Raw genomic sequence first — 19,674 nt, 5'->3', positions numbered from 1 at the left:
TTTCAACTAGTTTCGGCTATTATGCCATCTTCAGGAAAGATGAAAAATAACAAACATTAGAAAAGAAATTGTTTCCTTAATAAATAACATTACAATTTGTTCAAATATAAAATCAGTAAATTATAAAAAAGTAGTTTATTATTTTCATCGACTCATTTGTGGATTTTTGATTTCTCATTTCTCTTAAAAGGTGGACTTACTAAAAATATTCTTAAGCTGTATCGATTCTGATATGTCCAGTTTTGGTTGTCAATTTATCTCTTTAATTAAAATTTTTAAACATTATGAGAAAGGAATTGAAGACTAAAAATATTAATTTTGCAGCATATTTCGGTCTTTTTTTTCATTAATAGAAAACAAATGCACACTCCTGCTTTAAAGTTCCAATGCTGGAAGGCCACTAACTTAAAACTCAATTTTAAATCAATCTAATTTTTTAAATTTAGACTAATTAGATTAAGTAAATTAAGTAAAAGTTTAACGAAAACTCTTCAAAACATATTTCAAAGTACGGATTTTTTTTAAGGGCAACAAATATAAATACTCACATCGCATATCCAATTATTTAAAAAGCAAGTTTTAAATTAAAATTTTAAAAGAGTAAAAAAATTTAAGGCAATGACGAACAAATTATTTAAACTATATGCATGCGCTCGAAGAAATTGCTGGGACGAATAGTTGCTTTGATCCCTTTTCCTTCGTTTGTGCTTCGATACAAATCTGTACAAAATTTCAATTGAATATATTAAAATACAAAGGTATTACCAATGAAAATTTCTTTTCAAATTTTGATTTTTACGCTTTGTATTTGGAAGAGGCGCCAAAAAAATGGTATGTGGCTAGACCAATTATTTTCATTTAATAACGTGGTTAATGGCTAGACCTACATATTTGTAACACACTGTATTTTAGGAAGATGATGTATAACAAACTCGTTTATGTTGAGATTAAATTAAATTAATTGGTTTTGAGGAACATACTTATTAGATTTTGATAAAAAATATTTCAGGATTGTTTGAATCACAGCGATGAAAAAAATCTAAATGACTAGTATTTTATTTTTGCAATTCTTTCAATGAAAAAATTATTTAAGCTCATAATTATTTCAGTTATGATACTGATTAAATTTTTAAATTCCTGTTTGTGATTGAATTTGAACCCAGAGCTCATATGACAATTTTTATTCAAATGTAACGCCGTTTGCAATGGTAAAGGGACAACAATATATATCGTTAAAATGGACAACTATAAAATTATTCGTCATCATTGGTGTCACATGTAGATTCTAAACATTAAATCTAGTCTAACACATCTCTTGAAAATTTCACTATGTTATTTGATAGATTGGCAACTTCAAACTTATCTTAAAGTACAATTAGATAAAGGTAAATTTATGCTGATGATGAGTCTTCTTCTTGATTATGTTTGGCGATGGCTAGGAGAATCATTGTTAGTTCCTTTTTGTTAATTTTGCCATCTTGGTTGTAGTCTACTCCTCTTAGGATGGTTTCTTCGAAGTCTAGGAGGTCTTGGGCATCGTAATCCTGAAAGATAATTCAGAAAATTGCAGAAAAAGAAAGTAAATATACATTTTATTTATTTAAATTACTGAAAAATTTATGTTCTAACAAATACTGTGTACATTTGTCGAAACTTACTTTTTTGACTAATTCTAAGAGATCTTTGAGGAATCCTCTTAATTCTTCATTTTCTATCGTTCCATTGTTGTCCTACAAAACAAAATTTTCATGAATGTCATTAATACAGTAACTATTAAATAATGCTTATCGTGCTAACTTATGGAAACGCTGATAAGTAAGAGCTGTTAGTTAAGATACATACAAACATAATCGAGATTTCAGATTCATATACCTATAGATAGAGGCTAGAGGGCAACTTTGCCGGTACATCATTGTACCACAATGGACGAACAGCTGCTAAAGCCCTTGTTTAAATCCCATAGACGTTATAATACTCGTATCTCTAACCTCTCCTATCCTTCTGATTGTGTGTCAGAAACCTGAACGTTCCACTATGCTTGTACATAGATAATAGAGCAAAGTTATCGGTCGTCAGTCAGCGGTTCCAAAACTTTTTAGATTGTATTAATGTGGTTCAGTTGAGCCGTTGGATCTTTACATTCGCATCATCAACAAACACCAATATAACATAAAATGTTCAATTATTGATCAACGTACATTAATTAATGATAGAAAAATACAAGCAATCGCCTTCGTGTGTTGTGCGATGGATACCAGTTTCGACAAAGCTTATTAATTGTCCCTGGTGAATGAGAAAGAGACAGACATATAGTCGTTTGTTGTGGGCTTAAAATATACATACATTTGACTAGCATCGTTTCCAATGTTCTTTGTTATCACAGATGGATTTTCTGTGAGTTCTATTGTTGTTTCAGTAAATCGAGGTTAAGTTTGTTTATTTTTGGTGGATTTTAAACTGTTGTTATGATGCAAAAAATCACAAAACATGTTTTCATTATACAAATGGATACAACTATTAATTTGAACTCGTTTGAAATCTTAATTAATACGATTATGCTTGATGACATAAATATCTAACAGCTCAACTGTAAGTCAGTTACTAAAAAAATATTATTTGCGTGTAACTGCGCAAACTAGCAAAGATATTGTTTTGAAAGTTATTTGAATGTATATAAAATAATACATTTTTATCTGTAAAACCATAAAACGTTCTTAATGTAAAATTTAAAAAGAATAAATAAAAATACCAGAACATATTAAACCATTAACTGACAAAACAACGTTATGCAAAGACATAATACATAGGTTAAAAGGCTAATATGGAATACCATTACATTTTAGAAAAAAATATAGCGGGTAGAGATGTTTTTAGTCAGTTTAGTTTAAAAACAGAACTTTTTGTAGGACTAAGACATTCTATTTATTTGTTCAAACACATTTATTAAAATCAACATTCAAGAACCAGAAATTAGATATCATGGCAAATATTTCGCGATGTTTACTTCCAGGGGATTTTAACAATAAATAATAGTTTGCTTTACTAGTGCACCACTATGTTTAAAGTATTTTAGAAGATAGTGATACTAATTCTTTTTCAAAGGTGGTATTCTACAAAACCATACTCCATAACATTTTTCGCTACTTCACTTGTTGGGTTGGTCGAATAAGATGACTAGTACTCACAATCATGTAGGTTACTTACCCTATCGTATAATGCAAATACTCTCTCTATATCATCCTTCGTCAGTTTTGTAGCACCCTAAACAAAAGAAGGAGATTATCATTAGTGAGTTTTTAAGTATAATCTAACACTGGTTCAATGTATGTTTCATGTGATGTTTTCAAGGAGAAGAAATATGACTATGAAGAAGGTAAAATTTGCTGAAGGAGACATGCTGTGCAGGGCTAACACTATTTGGTCGCAGGTGGCTAAAAATCTGTTTTTATTTTTAGATGATGATCTTCACGATGTCAAAACTTGGAAAGAAAACTTATATATACTCAACAGTATTTTTTATCAATTATCAATTATAGGTATAAGAAATGTCTCCACATCGTGATTAATCTTTGTATGAATGAAAAATAGATGTATTTGAATGAATTTTTAAGTATTATCTGAAAATGAAAAATATATTTTAGGAAAAGTTTGTTACTAATAACTTTTAACATAAAATCGATATTATGGCTACTTAAGTAGATTAATGTAATATTTTTCTAACAGATTTTTAGCGATTTTCTATAAGCTTCTAAAAATAATGTGTGTCGTTCTCATTGAGACACCATGGGTGTACAGGTCGGATAAACAAGTGACTATCTCTAAAAACAGCTACCTAATCAGTCTATAGGATACTGGAAATGTATTATATTGTAGGAAATTTGATATAAATTTGTGTTGTAGTGTTCATATAAGATCGAGTCAAAAAAATCAATTGTTTGTTTTGTTTCGATTTAATTTTAATTGTGGGAAATCCGTCGGATAATTCCTTCCAAATTTTTAGCCAGATTTGAAATATATATTCAAAATAATCGCTTGTGAACCTGACTGTACCTTGGCATACGTGTACACTCGGTGGAATCAAGCCAGAAATAAAAAAAATTAAATTTAGGAAGTTACACTTGGGACAACTGAGACATTCGATTATAATTTGCACAATTTATTAAAATCGCATCGTATTTCCTAGCTAGATTTTCTTCTCGTATTGTGTGCACGTACCCTTAAGGTTAAGTAATATTTTGGTCATACTTACTTCAATCCCCTCCTGTACAGCCACAAAGACAGACAAGTAAAGCCGTGCAGTAACATTTACTTGATTTAAATAATTAATTTATCTTTGATTTTATTATAGCACTAGCTGTTGTAATAGTTTTAAATTTGGAATTATTTAACTAATTGATTCAACTAATGTGCATAAGTACAAGGTGCAAAAGAGAAAAATAGCTGTAAAATATTTAAAAATAGGAATACGAAAGAGATACTACTTGTTTCTGCTATATAGTAAGTAAAAGTGTTTAGTTATTGTTTTGATATAAAGTGTCGATCTAAAACCTATGCTAGAGTTATCTTTGCACAGTGTCGGTTTACATATATCTGTGTCGACACCATGTAAGAAAATTTGATCTGTACCTCACTCACCTTGAAGACCTGCCTACAGAGGAAGTTTTCTTTCACTGGTAGCAACCTGAAAATTTTCAGAATTGAGAGAAGGGATGAAATCGGGGTTAGAAGTAGCGCTCTTTTTTGCATGGATTGTATTTTAAACCAAATTGTGATACTTTGAAACAAAATAAATGGTTTTCTCAAGATAACTAAATTCGATTTTTTTTAATAGCAAGGTTCTTAGTTTATCATTTAATTTAAATATCCATGGTGGTTTTCCCTGACTGGTTGAGTTGGTTGTGATATGATATACATTATTATTATTATTATTTATTCTAATATAAACTCATATTACAACAAATATGCAGTACCTATACCTTTTGCTCTCCTGGTTAATTTGTCGCAGTTGGTACAATATTTTTACTTTTCAGCAGGTATTATGTTGAGATTAAATTAAATGACATCCTTTTTAGTTATAGTTGTTCCTGTCTTACACATAAGAAATGTAAAAAGTGAATTTGGTTAGACTCTAGTACATCTACTGATAATTTTCCAAGCTTTACTCCCAAGCACTAGTAAAAGTTAAGTATATAATGAATTTGAGTATTTACTTTTACTTAAGGACGGGATTTTGTACAAAAAATATCGCCCAGCGTGAGTCACGAAACGGTACCCTGGCAAGTGCTGCTCTAGCTCTAGCGGCCAACGCTTCAAGGTGTGTTGTTTAATAACACGCTGGGCGATATTTTAACAGGCCTCGCGCCCGATTGTTCAGGAACGGCTCCAATTTGTGTACATACAGTCTTATAAGGAAAGAGAGTAAAGATTTTATTAGTCATTAATAGATTATCGAGGACAATAATAATTTTTTTATTAGGTAGGCAATAATTTTTAGTTAATAAGCTTAAACAATCTTAGAATTACCATTCCTTTATTATAAAAGCAGATATAATTTTTAAAATTCCATGTAGTTTCTTCTTCAAAAGCTTAAAAAACGTATAACAGGAACAGTCAACAGTCTAATGTTTATATTTTCACGTTAACGATCCGATACGTAAATTAACTGCTATTTTCAGNCCCAGTAGATATGCTGAGTCAACTCTGGCATGAAAAAGTTTAAATAGGAAAGATAAACTATTGAGTATTCTTCTATTCTGCAAAGACTGCATTTCGAATCGATCTAACAGCAGCTTATGTTCATATCCTCTATTTGGATAATAACCATCAATTCGAAAGCTTAAAAATTTAAGAAAACGACGTTGAACTTTTTCAAGCTTGTTAGTATGTATCTGGTAGTAAGGGTACCATATAAGGCTGCAGTATTCTAATTTAGAACGAACTAATGAGTAAAACAGGCACTTCAATGCAGTAACGTCATTAAAAGAACTTGAATTTCTGACTATAAAACTCAAAGCTCTATTAGCTGCATTTATAATTGTATTGATATGATCAGTGAAGGACAGTCTATTATCATATATTACACCTAAATCCTTAACATTATCGCAACGTGCTAGTAACGCATTTTCAAGGGTGTAGCCAAATACTAATGGTTCTTTTTTGGATGTAAACGAGCAGATCTTACACTTATCTATGTTAATAGGTAATTGATTATTCTCACACCATCTACTTACAAGATCTACCTGCTCTTGCAGTATTAAACAATCTTCCAAATTAGATACACTGAGAAACAACTTCAAATCGTCGGCAAAAAATAGATGATTCGATTTTAAAGACAGAGATAAATCATTAATAAATAAAATAAAAAGAAGTGGTCCTAAATTTGACCCTTGGGGTACTCCAGATGTCGCTATAAAATTTTCAGATTTAAATCCGTTGTATGAAACATATAGTTCACGTTGAGAAAGATAGGATTTAATGAGAAGAATCAGATTATCGTTTAAACCAAATAAACTTAACTTATTAAGAAGTATGCCATAATTAACTTTGTCAAAGGCCTTCGAGAAGTCTGTATACACCACATCAACTTGTCCCTTGTTATCCATATGATATGCTGTATACTGAGTAAATTGAGCTAAATTGGTTACCGTAGATCGTCTCGGAACAAATCCATGTTGGTTTGGTGAAATATAACCCTTGACAATACTAAAGATTAGAGTATATAGAGACATCTCGAAAACCTTTGCGAAGTTGGACAAAATTGCAATAGGACGATAATTCATCAAATTCCCAGGATCACCGCTTTTAAGTATAGGACATATTCAGTATTTACGTTTACTTAATAGTTATAAGTTACTATTTATGCATTCGCATAACCCATTACTATACTATGGTGCTATGGCAATCTAGTTTTGAAAACCAATTATGTTGAATGTTTCTGTCTTTTAGTATTAACAATAACTTTTACTAAAAGTCAGTCGAAACCTATACCGAATAAGCTGCAAACTAATTGCAAAAGACATTATGCTGAACGTAGCGCATTCTGCAGAGCATCAAATCTCCAGTCGAGATTAACTGCAAAACTGCTTATTTACATAGTAATGGCGTAAAAGCTCTATAACCGCTTCATTCCCCAGGAAGTATTAACTGTCCATGCTGAACATAATCTCTGCCATTTACAGCTTTGTTTGATTACAGACATGTGCCTCAATTAACATTGTCAGGATTCCAACTCATGAATTTAAAGCGAAAATTATACAAGCAGAGATAATAATCATATAATTTTTAGGTCTAGGCATATGACTAAATAAATAAGACCCGTGAAAAGGATAGGAAGAGCAGAATCATGAAAGTACGAGCGCCACCTCACAATCGGAAAACACTGCCATCGTTAGCACTATTTATGTATCGAAAACTGTAATAATAACTTGAACAGAAAAGTAATATTGATATTAGAACCTATAGAATTCGCTGGAAAAATTAAAAATTTGATGATATTACATGTATTCTTTCGTGCGGAAGCTGAACAAACTGATTGCAATCGGTAACTAGCCAATCATAATACAGCATTTTTAAAATTCTTAATCATGATTGGTTCTTTACTGATTTTAATCACTGAATACGAAAGAATACGTGTATTGAAGATTAGGTCACAAAGGGGATGTGTTCTGTGGATTAGGTTTGAGGTTATTTCTTCTCTATGTTGTATTATAACTAACTAACTCGTAAGTTACCGCGCTAGTGCTTTTGATAATAATTGTTTTCTGTTTTAGACTAACATTTAATGTAACGCAAGAAGATAATTATAATTGTTGAATCGTTCATCTGAATTGTCTTACTGCTTTTGCTTGTTTTACTTTTTAATAGAAAATCACATCACTGTTGTGCACCAAACTGCAAGAACACATATTATTTATATACCACAGATACTTCTTACAGAAATAAAAGCTTTTTCAGAGTTACTGCAGACAGGGAAATGGTTTGGATAGAATCAGTTCGCAAATTATGTAAACCAGATTTTAACTTCATCAACGAAAAATGTTATTTTTGCGAAGATCACTTTGAATTAAAATGTTTTAGAAATAGTAGGAAGAATAGCCTCAGCTCAACAAAAATGCAGTGCCAACAATATTTTGTGAATTAAATAATATATCATCACATTTAGATTATCTTAATAGTAACATTTACTTGAAAACTACTCTAGAGTCAGTTAAACAGTTTGTTAGTGAAACATTAGAAAATGCCGAAATTAATAAATGCCAAACATCAATGTTAGATGATTTTTCAGACCATTTACCACCATTTAAAAAACCAAAATACACTTATTCCAAATTGCCATCTCTAAATACCACTGCAAGTACTAGGACTATTATTGTTGACGACTCCATGCCTTATAAAGTAGATTCAAATACTGGTTGTGTAAGTACTTCACATAATACTTCATTTTGTCAAAACTTCACTTGTAAGTCGAATAGTAGACAACAAAAAACGCTTTTAAAATCTCTCAATGTAAAAAGAGTGTCTCATCTTTCAGATAAAAATAAAAAGTTTTATTATTTAGACCGTAAACAAAAAAATCAGATTTTAAAATGAAAAACAAAATTATTAAAGGGTAGAAATAATTTGTCCAGTGTTTGTAATATCACTTATTCAAGGTTATTCACAGATTTATCTCAACGTCTCTATCCTATTGGAGTAAAATTTATTGAATCACAAATTACTAACTGCAAAAAGAAACGTCCTATACATAACTCAGAAAATAAAGCACTTGCTTTAGCTATTTATAAACGAGGTCCTAGGTGCTATCGATGTTTACAAAAATTTTTTGTACTACCTTCTAAATCTTCCATAAGAAAATATTTAGGCCAAATACCTTTAGAAGTAGGAATCAATAAAAAACTTTTATGTAAATTATTATCAGAACGTGCAAAGAAAATGAATTCAAGAGATCGGGTTTGTTGTTTAGTATTCGATGAAATAGCATTGTCTGCTAATTTAAGTTATGATATTTCTAAAGACCAAGTAATCGGATATGTAGATCTTGGATCCCTGGGTAGACAAAATGTGGTAGCAAATCACGCTTTAGTGTTTTTGGTGCAAGGTATTAGTAAGCACTGGAAGCAACCTATTGCATATTATTTTACTAAGGATGTGGTAAAAACACGTGATTTAAAAGTTTTATTGGTTGAAATAATTTCAGCTTTACAATCTTGTGGATTGACAGTAATTTGTACAGTTTGCGATCAGGGCTCCACTAATAGATCAGCCATCAGACAAAGTCACCAAATAAATCTACTTTCAATGTTAATGGTCAAGAAATTATTCCTATTTTTGATGTTCCTCATTTACTGAAGAATACAAGAAATGCTTTATATAAATATAACATACAATATTCACAGAATAAAACAGTTAAATTTAATCATATAGTTCAATGTTACAAAATAAACAAATCGAAACGCTTCCAGGGTTTACGAAAGTTACATGACCATCATTTTAATCTCAGTCGTAGTAACATTAAAATGAAAGTTAAAATTGCATCACAAACAAGTGCAACAGTAGCTCATGAGATTGAGTCAATGGTCAGTAATCCCAGTACCGGTATATCTGCTGAGGCTATTCATACAGCAGAATTTGTTAACGATATTAACGATCTTTTCGACAGTTTAAATTCACTGATAATTCAATTGAATAAAAATAGTTCTTTAAAATCTTGCATTACTAAAAACTCACCACATATGAAATTTTGGACTAATATGTTAAAAAATTTAATTCTTGGCAGTTTCAATCAGTTGATAATAATAAAATTAAAAACATTCTTCCTGTTAAATCTGGTTGGATTATAACAGAATAAATTTAAGTACATGCATTTAAAAAACAACTGCTTATGCATTTTTTAGTCATTGCTTAAAAAATGAAACCAATAATAGCCTCTTAATGGATATACCTACTAAAAAAGTCAATCTTTTATACCATTATTGTGTATAACTTACATGAAATGAAATTCATAAATCATTGACTACATAATTTTGTAAAAAAAAATCTGGTCAATTAGAACTGATATTTTTTTACAAAACTATGTAGTCAATGATTATGAATTTTATTCCATATATAAGTTGCACTCTGAATATTATGGTATATTTAAATTTGCCGCCAAGTGTACCGTAATAAAGCGACATCTATTGCATAGTTTTTGAACTACATTCTCAAATCAAATACGGCTAGCACGGTGATTGCAGTTTCTGTTTTGTTTTGCAGCTGCTATTTGTTCACAGGCCAGGTATAAGATGGCGCCAGTTGCGTCTGGAGCAAGTGATGCTTCCAATGAAAGACTAGGAAATAAACCCTCTTATTTAGTTACTCATATGGGTCAGCTTTCTACAAAGTAAGTATACGGAGTGTAACATATCGGCTTATGTTATAAAATTCACCGATGTCTCGAAGTAAGCTATCGAAACGCTCGAAATCCATATTTCTCATACGAATGTATCTAAAGCAGACTACAACAACATTCCTAAGCAGCTCTGCTAGCCGTAAAAGAATGTTGGACGAACTTTCCAAAATTCATTTCGAAATTCTGCTCGACACTTCCCAGACACTATGAACGATCTTCTACCATGCCAAAGCCTTTCAACACAATGCCTGGCGACACCCAGATGACCGCCGCATCATCCAAATCTAGACTAGACGAGAATCGCAAATTTCTACCGTCAAGCCACCAGGACGACATCGAGCAGCCGTAGCCACCCCCGCGTCATTGGACGATGACCACGTCATCGGACAATGGCCACCTCCTATGCCAAAGCTTCCCTCTGATCTACAGAGAGATCCAGAATGATTGAAGTGTTTGGAGATCGCAGCCTGTGCCTGTCTCTGTCAATATTATAGATTTTTATATGCTAAAAATGTTGTTAGAAACAGGCTGCGTTCTCCAAACACTTCAATCATTTTGGATCTCTCGGTGTCAAGCAGCACACAAATAAACGATATATATTTACTTACTCTCGAGTTACTATTTCTCAGCAAAAATACCCAAACCTCGACCTCTAACGCTCTCAGCTCCACGCTGAACCAAGCTTCAGTACCGGCACTCAAAGGAGTCCGTACACTGTGAATAAATCATAGTAAACCAAAGACAGTGATTTTCAGACACTAGGGTATCAGACCTGAACCAAGTGCATACAGCGTGAGACAAAAACTCGACTAAACCCACGTTTCCAAGTGTCCTAAATTGGAAACCAAACTTAGTGAAATGATCCCACGGTCGTATAGATCGCAAACACATTCCAACAAATAGATCGTGGAATTTCCACCTGAGCTTGAACTCAGAACGATGGCGGAGGATCGGAGATCTCACTTTCCCTCGATGATGGCTGCAGTGCCGTACATCAAGAGGGAAAGGAATGAGATGCCAGGGAACTCTCCAGCTCCCGAACAGACGTCCAATGCACTGGCACCGGAAGTGAAGAGAGACCTCGGACACTACGATCCCTTCCGACCCATCATACGGGTCTACAACCCGTTGATGATGCTCAGAAGGGAGTGTAGTAGGTCTCAACAGCCGGGACTGACCCAGGACGAGACGCATCCGCGTTGTGGGACCAATAGCATTCTGCGATATGATCAACTAAATGTTGGCAATTGTGTCTTTATACACGTATAGACTCAACAGTATTGCGCGTGTAAATCAAAACCAGTTGCGTGTTTAAACCAAAAACACCCAGAAACACATATTTTTATCAGCTCTCAGTGTTTTGAATATTTGAAATGCACCTTAATGCTGAAATATACAGTGATAACCAAAGATTATAGTAGTTTAATACTCTTTCAATAAATAATTTGCATTTGTTGAATTTTTCTAAATATTTTCCCAATGATCTCGAATTTTAAACTTTAATAGGATAGCTTAGACAAATATTGGATGTAATCAGTTGTTCAAGAGATGGGTTTTGGAGAGTTTTAGACATCTAATAAACGTGATTTAGCTTAATGTGTGTTTCTAGTGCCCGTAATTATAGTCGATACTTTATTCGAATTCAGACTGGAGCATGATTTAAGCACACGGTTTGTTACATATTATTATAGTCTGTACTTCGTTGGTGAGCACGTATCCATGCGATCTTGGCAAAGCCTCATACTCAAGTCCGACAGAGACTGACTTTGAGGCGTGCTCGGTTAAGTTTGACATAACAAATTTGGTGTTATTTTTTGAAATTACAAACACAGTTTAAGTGTAATTTATGGATCGTGAAGACAATTTGGATTTTTTGGAGTTTATTGATTTTGTGGTGGACGAAAGTTTTGCCAATGTGGAAAAGGTAAGTTCCTAATTTAAATTTTAACTTTTACTAAGACAAATTGTTTTTGTTTTTTTAAAAAATCTTCAATTGTAGAAGAGCTAACTCCTCTTCTGCTTTTTGTTTTATTATTATGCTACATACCATTGTTCTTTCCCTTTTATTAATTTAATTTCATGTAATTTTGCCTGTTGTGCAATGGCTTCCCTCAGTTTTCTTAAACGGAGATTACATTACAATAATAATTTTAAGTAAAAAAAGGTAATGCGCATTTAAATTAATTTCAATCTTGGAGTAAAAATTGATTTGCTGATACCGCTAGTGCTGCTAGCAAAATCTTGCTTCGAAGAACCTTTGGTGGTTCATAAATGACGGAATACATGTTGCCAAAACCATTATGAAACAATGCTTTATGTAACTAATGCGAATAGAAATACACTTTTTTCCCCAAATTAAAGTTTTCGGGCAATTTTTGGAAATATAAGTATGTTCAAGTTAAAACGATATCCTGATATTTTCCACTCTTTTTTGTTTTAGTTGCAGATAAATGTTGACTTGTAAATTTTAAATATAGAACCCAATGGAGCACTTTTTAATAACAGTAGCAATTTTCGACTTACAGATCATATCCTACTTAAAAAGAGGGTGTTCTGAATTTTCCAAAACAATTTAGTTTAAATTAAATAATTTAAAAAATATATATGTATGAGTACTATATGTTAATTGATTTATTGAGTGAAATATATTGAAACTACATAATTAACAAAATTTTTACTTTACTTTATCACATTTATTTAAACAACATTTTCAAAATGTTGCTCATCATACACAAGACAAAATCAAAATTTTCAAAGAATTAAATTAAAAACAATATAACATGTTTTAGTAATATTTATACGTTATGTTTTATGCTGTTTCACTTCCATATAAATAAATATGCGTTATTTGTGGTTGAAGATATGTTCTATAAGAAAGAAAAACATCTAATTTTCGAAGAAATTTATATCATTTCACCGACTGTCTGAATTTATTCTTCTCCATATAACAAAAGACAAAAAATTGTTTAGAAGTACATTTTTTAGACATGGTCAGCATTTTAACCCTTTTTTTAAATTAAAACATATGACAAAAATATTTTCAAACACTACATGTTTTTGGAAAGCAAAGAACACCTTCCATTTTAATTAGAAGAATTAAAAAATAAAACATGCCACTGAATTCTACGCTAACAAATTTTTAAAACTTGTTTTGCATTTACCAATGTTTTACCCAATACATTGATCAATAGATTGACAATTTTATATTCATGTGTATAATAGCAAAATTGTTTGAAATTTCCTTGCATCTACAATTAACAAGAAATTGAAGTGACTTAATTTACTTAATTTTTATTCAGTAGTACCAGTGTTGATTCCAATAAAAAATGTTTGTTTTTGTCAGTTTTTATACTCCTTTCTAGTAACATCGCAGATTTATATTTAAATTTAATTAGTATTGTGCAAAACCGTACTTATCTTATCAACTTCCACGTCACCTGCTACATGGGTGTTGTATAACAATGAAAAAGTAATACCGGCAGTTGGTAAAAGAAAGCACAAAAACTAACGTATAGGTGGGGCATTCTGGAAGGAAACCAAAATAGATAGGTAGTAAGATGATCAGTGTAGTGTGAAAAATATAGAAGTAGTGGTAAATTAAGTGTTTAACCGGTATTAGTTAGCAGATGTTTCATGATAATAATTCTTTGTATGTTTGGCTCCCATTTCTTTATGCTCAAAGGCATATATTTTTCTAAGGTAAAATTGTTATACTTATTATTAACGATGGCTCATTATCTATTTCATGTTAAAATATACATTGTCGTGGTCGCCCCGACTTTACAATAATGACTCCTTTGTTTTACAGCTAACTTGTTTTTGTAGTGATGACGTTGTACGTAAAATATAGATGTCTCATGATAATAATTCTGTATATGTTTAGCCTTCATTGTCTTATGCTTAGGGGCGTATATTTTCCTAATATATAATTGTTACAATTATTATTTAAGGTTGTTCATTATTTATGACATGTTCTAATATGTATTTTGTCGAGACCGCCCAGATAGCGCAATAACGACTTCTTTATTTCACGTTTAACTTGTTTTAAACAAGATCAGGTTGTTCTTTGATTTCTTGTGTTCACTTTATGTCACACGTCTATACGAGCCTTGTTGAAGTTACTAACCTTTTCGCCCGTGCGGAACGAATCTGGATTAAGCTGGATAGCCTCCCGTATGGGACTCCAGTGTTAAGGATTTTCCGAAATTTCAACTTTAGCTGAGTAGCCTCCCGTATTATGGGACCTCAGTACCTTCCGGCTCTGGCGGCTAACTAACACCAAATCCCTTCAGTTTTACTTGGAAGTGTGTATGACTAATATGGGGTTAACAGATGACATGTAGTGACACATTAAATGGGACAAGACTTATTTATCATTATCAAAGGATCTTAATTTATTCCTTTGGTTAGTGGTTGTTTTTGTATTTATATTTGGGTGGTAAGAGCACCGATCGTGGGTTTCACTGCCAGGCTCTTTCCCCGCAGGAGCTCTAGGTGAGCCTGGCACTCTCCTTCTATGTTTAATGGTTGTTAATGTTTTTGTTGTTCTTTCTATTTGTCACATGTTTAAATTGAATTGTATGTAAATAAAGGTTAGGTGTATTTACTCTGCTTTTGTTTTTATATAATTAAACCATACATCCCCTCTACAAAGTTAGTAGCCAGCGCCTTCCGGTCAATAAAAAATAAATACACACAACGTAGGTATTCCTTATGACGATCACATATTTTTGGCCACAACTACGTTTACTTATTTTTTGTCGAACCTAGGGTTGTTATACTACAGTATATCGTGGAGTCCTTAGAGTCCGGAACTGCGCACGCGCGTGAACATCGCCTTCAGCCGCGCGTGCGATTTTTTAACCGAATTTGAAACGTCCAAGTAAAAAATCTCGCGCACGATCGAGAGCGGCGTTCACACGCATGAGCGGGCCCGGCGCTCCTCCCGTGTGCAGGCCGTTCTTTAACTTTAACTTTTACTGCTGCTAGCGCTAGAACTATCATTGTAAAACTTTCTGAAAATAAAAATTTAACCCTTTCTTTAATCGTTTCTAAAATTTTGGTCCGATACGTCCAATAGTTAATTAACAATTAACGTTATATAAAAGCTATCTTGGAAATAAAGAGGCGTAGGTGACTTCTCTTTTTTTAAATTACCGTAAAAATAAGCTCTATTTCATGCAAAGAGAGCGAATTCCCGAGAGGTTTTTGCCTGACCCTGGGACAATTTGTTTATAACGCTGTTTTGCACGTCCTATTTTGTTAGTTGTAAAGGGCTACTCAATTTCAACTTTTATATAAATGGTACAGTGAACTTCAGATTTTTTAAAATGCTAAAAAAAATTGCGCATATAAACACCCCCCTTAAAAGAGATTTTTTTAATTATTCCTATATATTATTTTTATTGATTTTTATTCTAAAAGTTGTCAGCCTTACGTTTTGCTCATACATTGACGAATTTATTAACACATGTAAAGTGATCCCAGTAACTTAATACTGTTATACATCTTGTACAGTTTATTGAGTGAAATAAGTTCATAAAGTTAGTATTTTTTAAACGTGGTTTTAAGAAAAGAGAATTATGGATGAACCTCTACCCATTTTTAATGTATTTAACACAATGTAAAAATGATGTATCTAACACAACGTAAAAAACAAATCGAAAAAGCAATGGACTATAATGAAATGTTAAGCTCAGATAAAAAATATTTTGTACATTTTCCGGTGTGAACAAACTATGAAAGAGAATCGTGCGATACCGTGGGAACAAGTGAATCCTGCGAAATATGAAAATTCCCAGCTGTGGCAGGTAAAACAAAGTACGCCAACGACTAAACGTAACGATTTGGCACGTTATACTGATAGCAGTAGCACCTGTTCCAAATTATCTGGCACACATCTCACAATTTATCTAGATTGCCGATGCTATCACGGGAAATAAAAACTGCAATTTCAGTCTAGGATAAAGTGAAATGTATTTGATTGTAACGTTTGTACACGACTGTAGCGGAAACTCATATACATACATATAAATCCTGGTATAATAACTAGATTTATTAAAAAATAGTTAACGTTTTATTTTTATTTTCTGACATGACTACGACTTGAAACTTAAACATGAAGCAATTGCTATTTCGAAGGGCTCGGTATTTATATTCAAGTAATCAATTGCTATGTGTACTAAATTTTTAATTGGTAAATGAATTAATATAGCTGTTATGAAAAAACATACTTTTTTGAAAACTTGAAATTTTTATACATTTTCTCTACATAAATATTTTTCTTAAAATTATTTTAATAGTGCTATTAAAATGTATTTAATAAGAAATTAGAGATGACTGAAAAATGACGGGACACTGCCAGGCCAAGTTATTTGAACCAATTATTTATGTTAATGTATCTAACTTAAAGATAAATAGTTATTTCAAACGCTTGGGGGCAGAGTATCTTCGGCAGTTTTGGCCCCTAAATGATTTATAGTCCTACTTTTTGATCTTTTATGGTCGTTTATAAGATTTTCATATTTTTTTTTAGGTAGAAAAGGTATAGTTATGTGTTATCTATAGAATAACCGGTTTTAAAGAAAAAGCATTGAGTTATGAAGATACCGTCCCACTTATGTTACATTTTAATAATAATAACCGAAGCTACTTTAGATAAAGGTATGTTAAATTGTCATCTTATTGTTAATTCTAGATTCATTAATATCATAGTGCTACTTTTAAAAACACCGAGAATAATAATATTCATAATAAAATCTTTATTTACATAGGTCTAAAGAGGTTGTGAAGCGTCAAAATAAATCTGTTTACAATATGTGTTCTTTGAACAATATCCGTTGTTTTTCAACGAATATTGATGATTTTTTTTTAACTTAAAGCACTATTCATATAGCTTTCCGAATATGTAATAATATATAATTATATCACGCTCGTGCGTCGTCATTTTGCAACTAAGGCTAAAAAATAAAAAAAAATTCCAGGTTGCAAATTTGAAATTAAAATAAAAATGATAGATTTCAGTGTATTATTATGAAATCTACCATGAAAAAAATCAGTGCGATTGTGGAAGATCCTCGGGATCGTCCAGACTAATAATAATTAGTTAATTTGTTTATAAGGCCATAACTTGTAATAATAACGCAGTTTATAAATGTTTAATTCAAAAATCATAAATAAACTTCTTCTGTTTATAACTTTTATCTAACCAATATTTTTTGACGCTCGATGGCTAGTATGTCAAAAAAAGTACTTTACTATTTTCTCGTGGAAATTAATGGAACAAAGTTATAAGTGAAAAACGTGAATTTACGTAAAAATTATAGGTACAATTAACCACCCTGCAAACAATCTTCTCCCCATTTTTATGATTGTGGAGACTAATATGTTATTGTACATAATATTTAACATCTATAGTGATAAATTCAGCTTGCCGAAACAAAAAGTCGCGTCCAACTGGACTATAAAATAGTAATAAAAAAAACTGTAAAAATGAGGTTTATCATTAAAGTTTTGAAAGAATTGTACATGTAATTTTGTTCCGATTTTACATCAATCACAATAATTGTCTAGGTAGTGAAATCCATTGACTTGTTATTATTCGCTATTTTGAAGCAGACGATTCAAATTACTATGGTTTACATCACTGCAAAGAGAATTAAAATTGTCACTCTCTATTTTCGAAATAATGAAATGGCTCGGGTAACTGCAAGAATTTTTAATGAATTTAATTGCAATTACTGGAGTGATTCAAATCCTGAAGTTATAAGAGAACAACATTCATAGTATCCAGAAAAGTTGAATGTATGGGCTGGGATTTTGGGAAATAATATTGTTGGTCCATTTTTTCTACTTGATAACTTGATGGGTGAATTTTACTTCAATTTGCTTCAGGACCCTCGCATTATGAAGATTCTTGAAAACGACGATCAGATCCCAAAGAATGATGTATTTTTTCAACAGGATGGTGCTCCGCCGCACTATGCAGCTGATGTACGTGACTTTTTGAATCAACGTTCTTACGAACACTGGATTGGTAGAAAGGGTTTCACTGAGTGGCCTCCAAGATCGCCTGATGTAACACCATTGGACTTTTTCTTGTAGGGTCATTTAAAAAGTGTTATTTATAAAACGAAACCTACAGCCTACCTCTTTAGATCATCGCCACCGAAGCAGCATGTAATGAAATAACCCCTGAAATGCTACAAAATATTCGGGAAAATGTTGAACAAAGGTTTTATCACTGAATGGAAGTAAATGGGTAAAACTTGTTTGAAAACTTTTTTTTTCGATTTATTTCACCGACACTTCCAACAGGTTTTTTACATTAATTTTAAGGCAGAACAAAAAAATTTCAGCATGTTTGTAAAAGGAATTGAAATACTTTTAAAATTATGTGCCACTACATCAATGAATTTATGATCAAAAGATGTCCCCCTTAAAAGCAAAATCGACCTGTTTTTCGGAAAATCCTGTTGCATTGAAGATATTTCAGGGGGAGTATCAGTATTAGCAGTACACTATTATATTTTCTATGTAAGCTTCATAAACATGGTATTTACCTACGACCACTACTGTAAATACTTAAAAACACACAGTCTGCGATCAATGTAAGATTCCTATTACGTACGGTAAAAAAATCGCAGTTTTCCTAGAGACCACCTAGCAACGGTCAATACAATAATGTTTGTATTGACCGTTGCTAGGCGGTTGCTAGGAAAACTGTACGATTTATTTACCAAGCTGTGCGATTTTTTTACCGTACCACGTAATAGGAATCTTGCATTGATCGCAGATGGTGTGTTTTTAAGTATTTAAAGTAGTGGTCGTAGGTAAAGTATAGTACGTAATACGTGGTGTAATGCAATTACGCACTCATAGAATTACGCACTCGCCGCTACGCGGCGTCGTGCGTAACTTTTCCATTCGTACGTAAAATGCTTTTTACAACACTTATTACGTAATATACTATTATTTAACTTTTCAGACTTAGGTGTAGGTACTTAAAGAAAAATAACATTTATCATTAATTTATTTTTAAATTTATTTGTTTAAGCAAGAGTTTATTTTATCTCCTGTTTAGTTTGCCACCCAATAATATTTAATTTTATATTTACTTATTCAAGCAGCCAAGCATGTTTTTGCGAGGGCGTCATTAATACCTACAGCTTTAGACAATATTGTTGTTCTCGAACTAATGTTATTTTTAACCAATACGCTGAACTTGCGATGTATTTAAATAGTTTGGTGTGGTTGTAAAAGTCATAAGGGCAGTAAAATACATAATT

The 19,674-nt window shown here is 32.0% G+C and overlaps 1 protein-coding gene across 1 annotated transcript in view; it reads right to left on the bottom strand.

The window, feature by feature from the left end:
• Positions 1-1,123: 1,123 nt before the first annotated feature.
• Positions 1,124-19,674, bottom strand: part of LOC108906315 (calbindin-32) — a 36,874-nt gene continuing 18,323 nt past the window's right edge. The window contains exons 8-11 of the mRNA XM_023454389.1: positions 4,636-4,681; positions 3,205-3,261; positions 1,659-1,730; positions 1,124-1,544 (exon numbers count right to left, since the gene is read on the bottom strand). Coding sequence (XP_023310157.1) covers positions 1,392-1,544; positions 1,659-1,730; positions 3,205-3,261; positions 4,636-4,681 — 328 coding nt within the window. The 3' untranslated portion in view covers positions 1,124-1,391. The remainder of the gene's footprint in view (positions 1,545-1,658; positions 1,731-3,204; positions 3,262-4,635; positions 4,682-19,674) is intronic.

This window comes from Anoplophora glabripennis, unplaced genomic scaffold, assembly GCF_000390285.2.
Source record: "Anoplophora glabripennis isolate ALB-LARVAE unplaced genomic scaffold, Agla_2.0 scaffold284, whole genome shotgun sequence".
NCBI classification, from domain to species: Eukaryota; Metazoa; Arthropoda; class Insecta; order Coleoptera; family Cerambycidae; genus Anoplophora; species Anoplophora glabripennis.
This window is presented reverse-complemented; position numbering and strand designations above follow the sequence as displayed.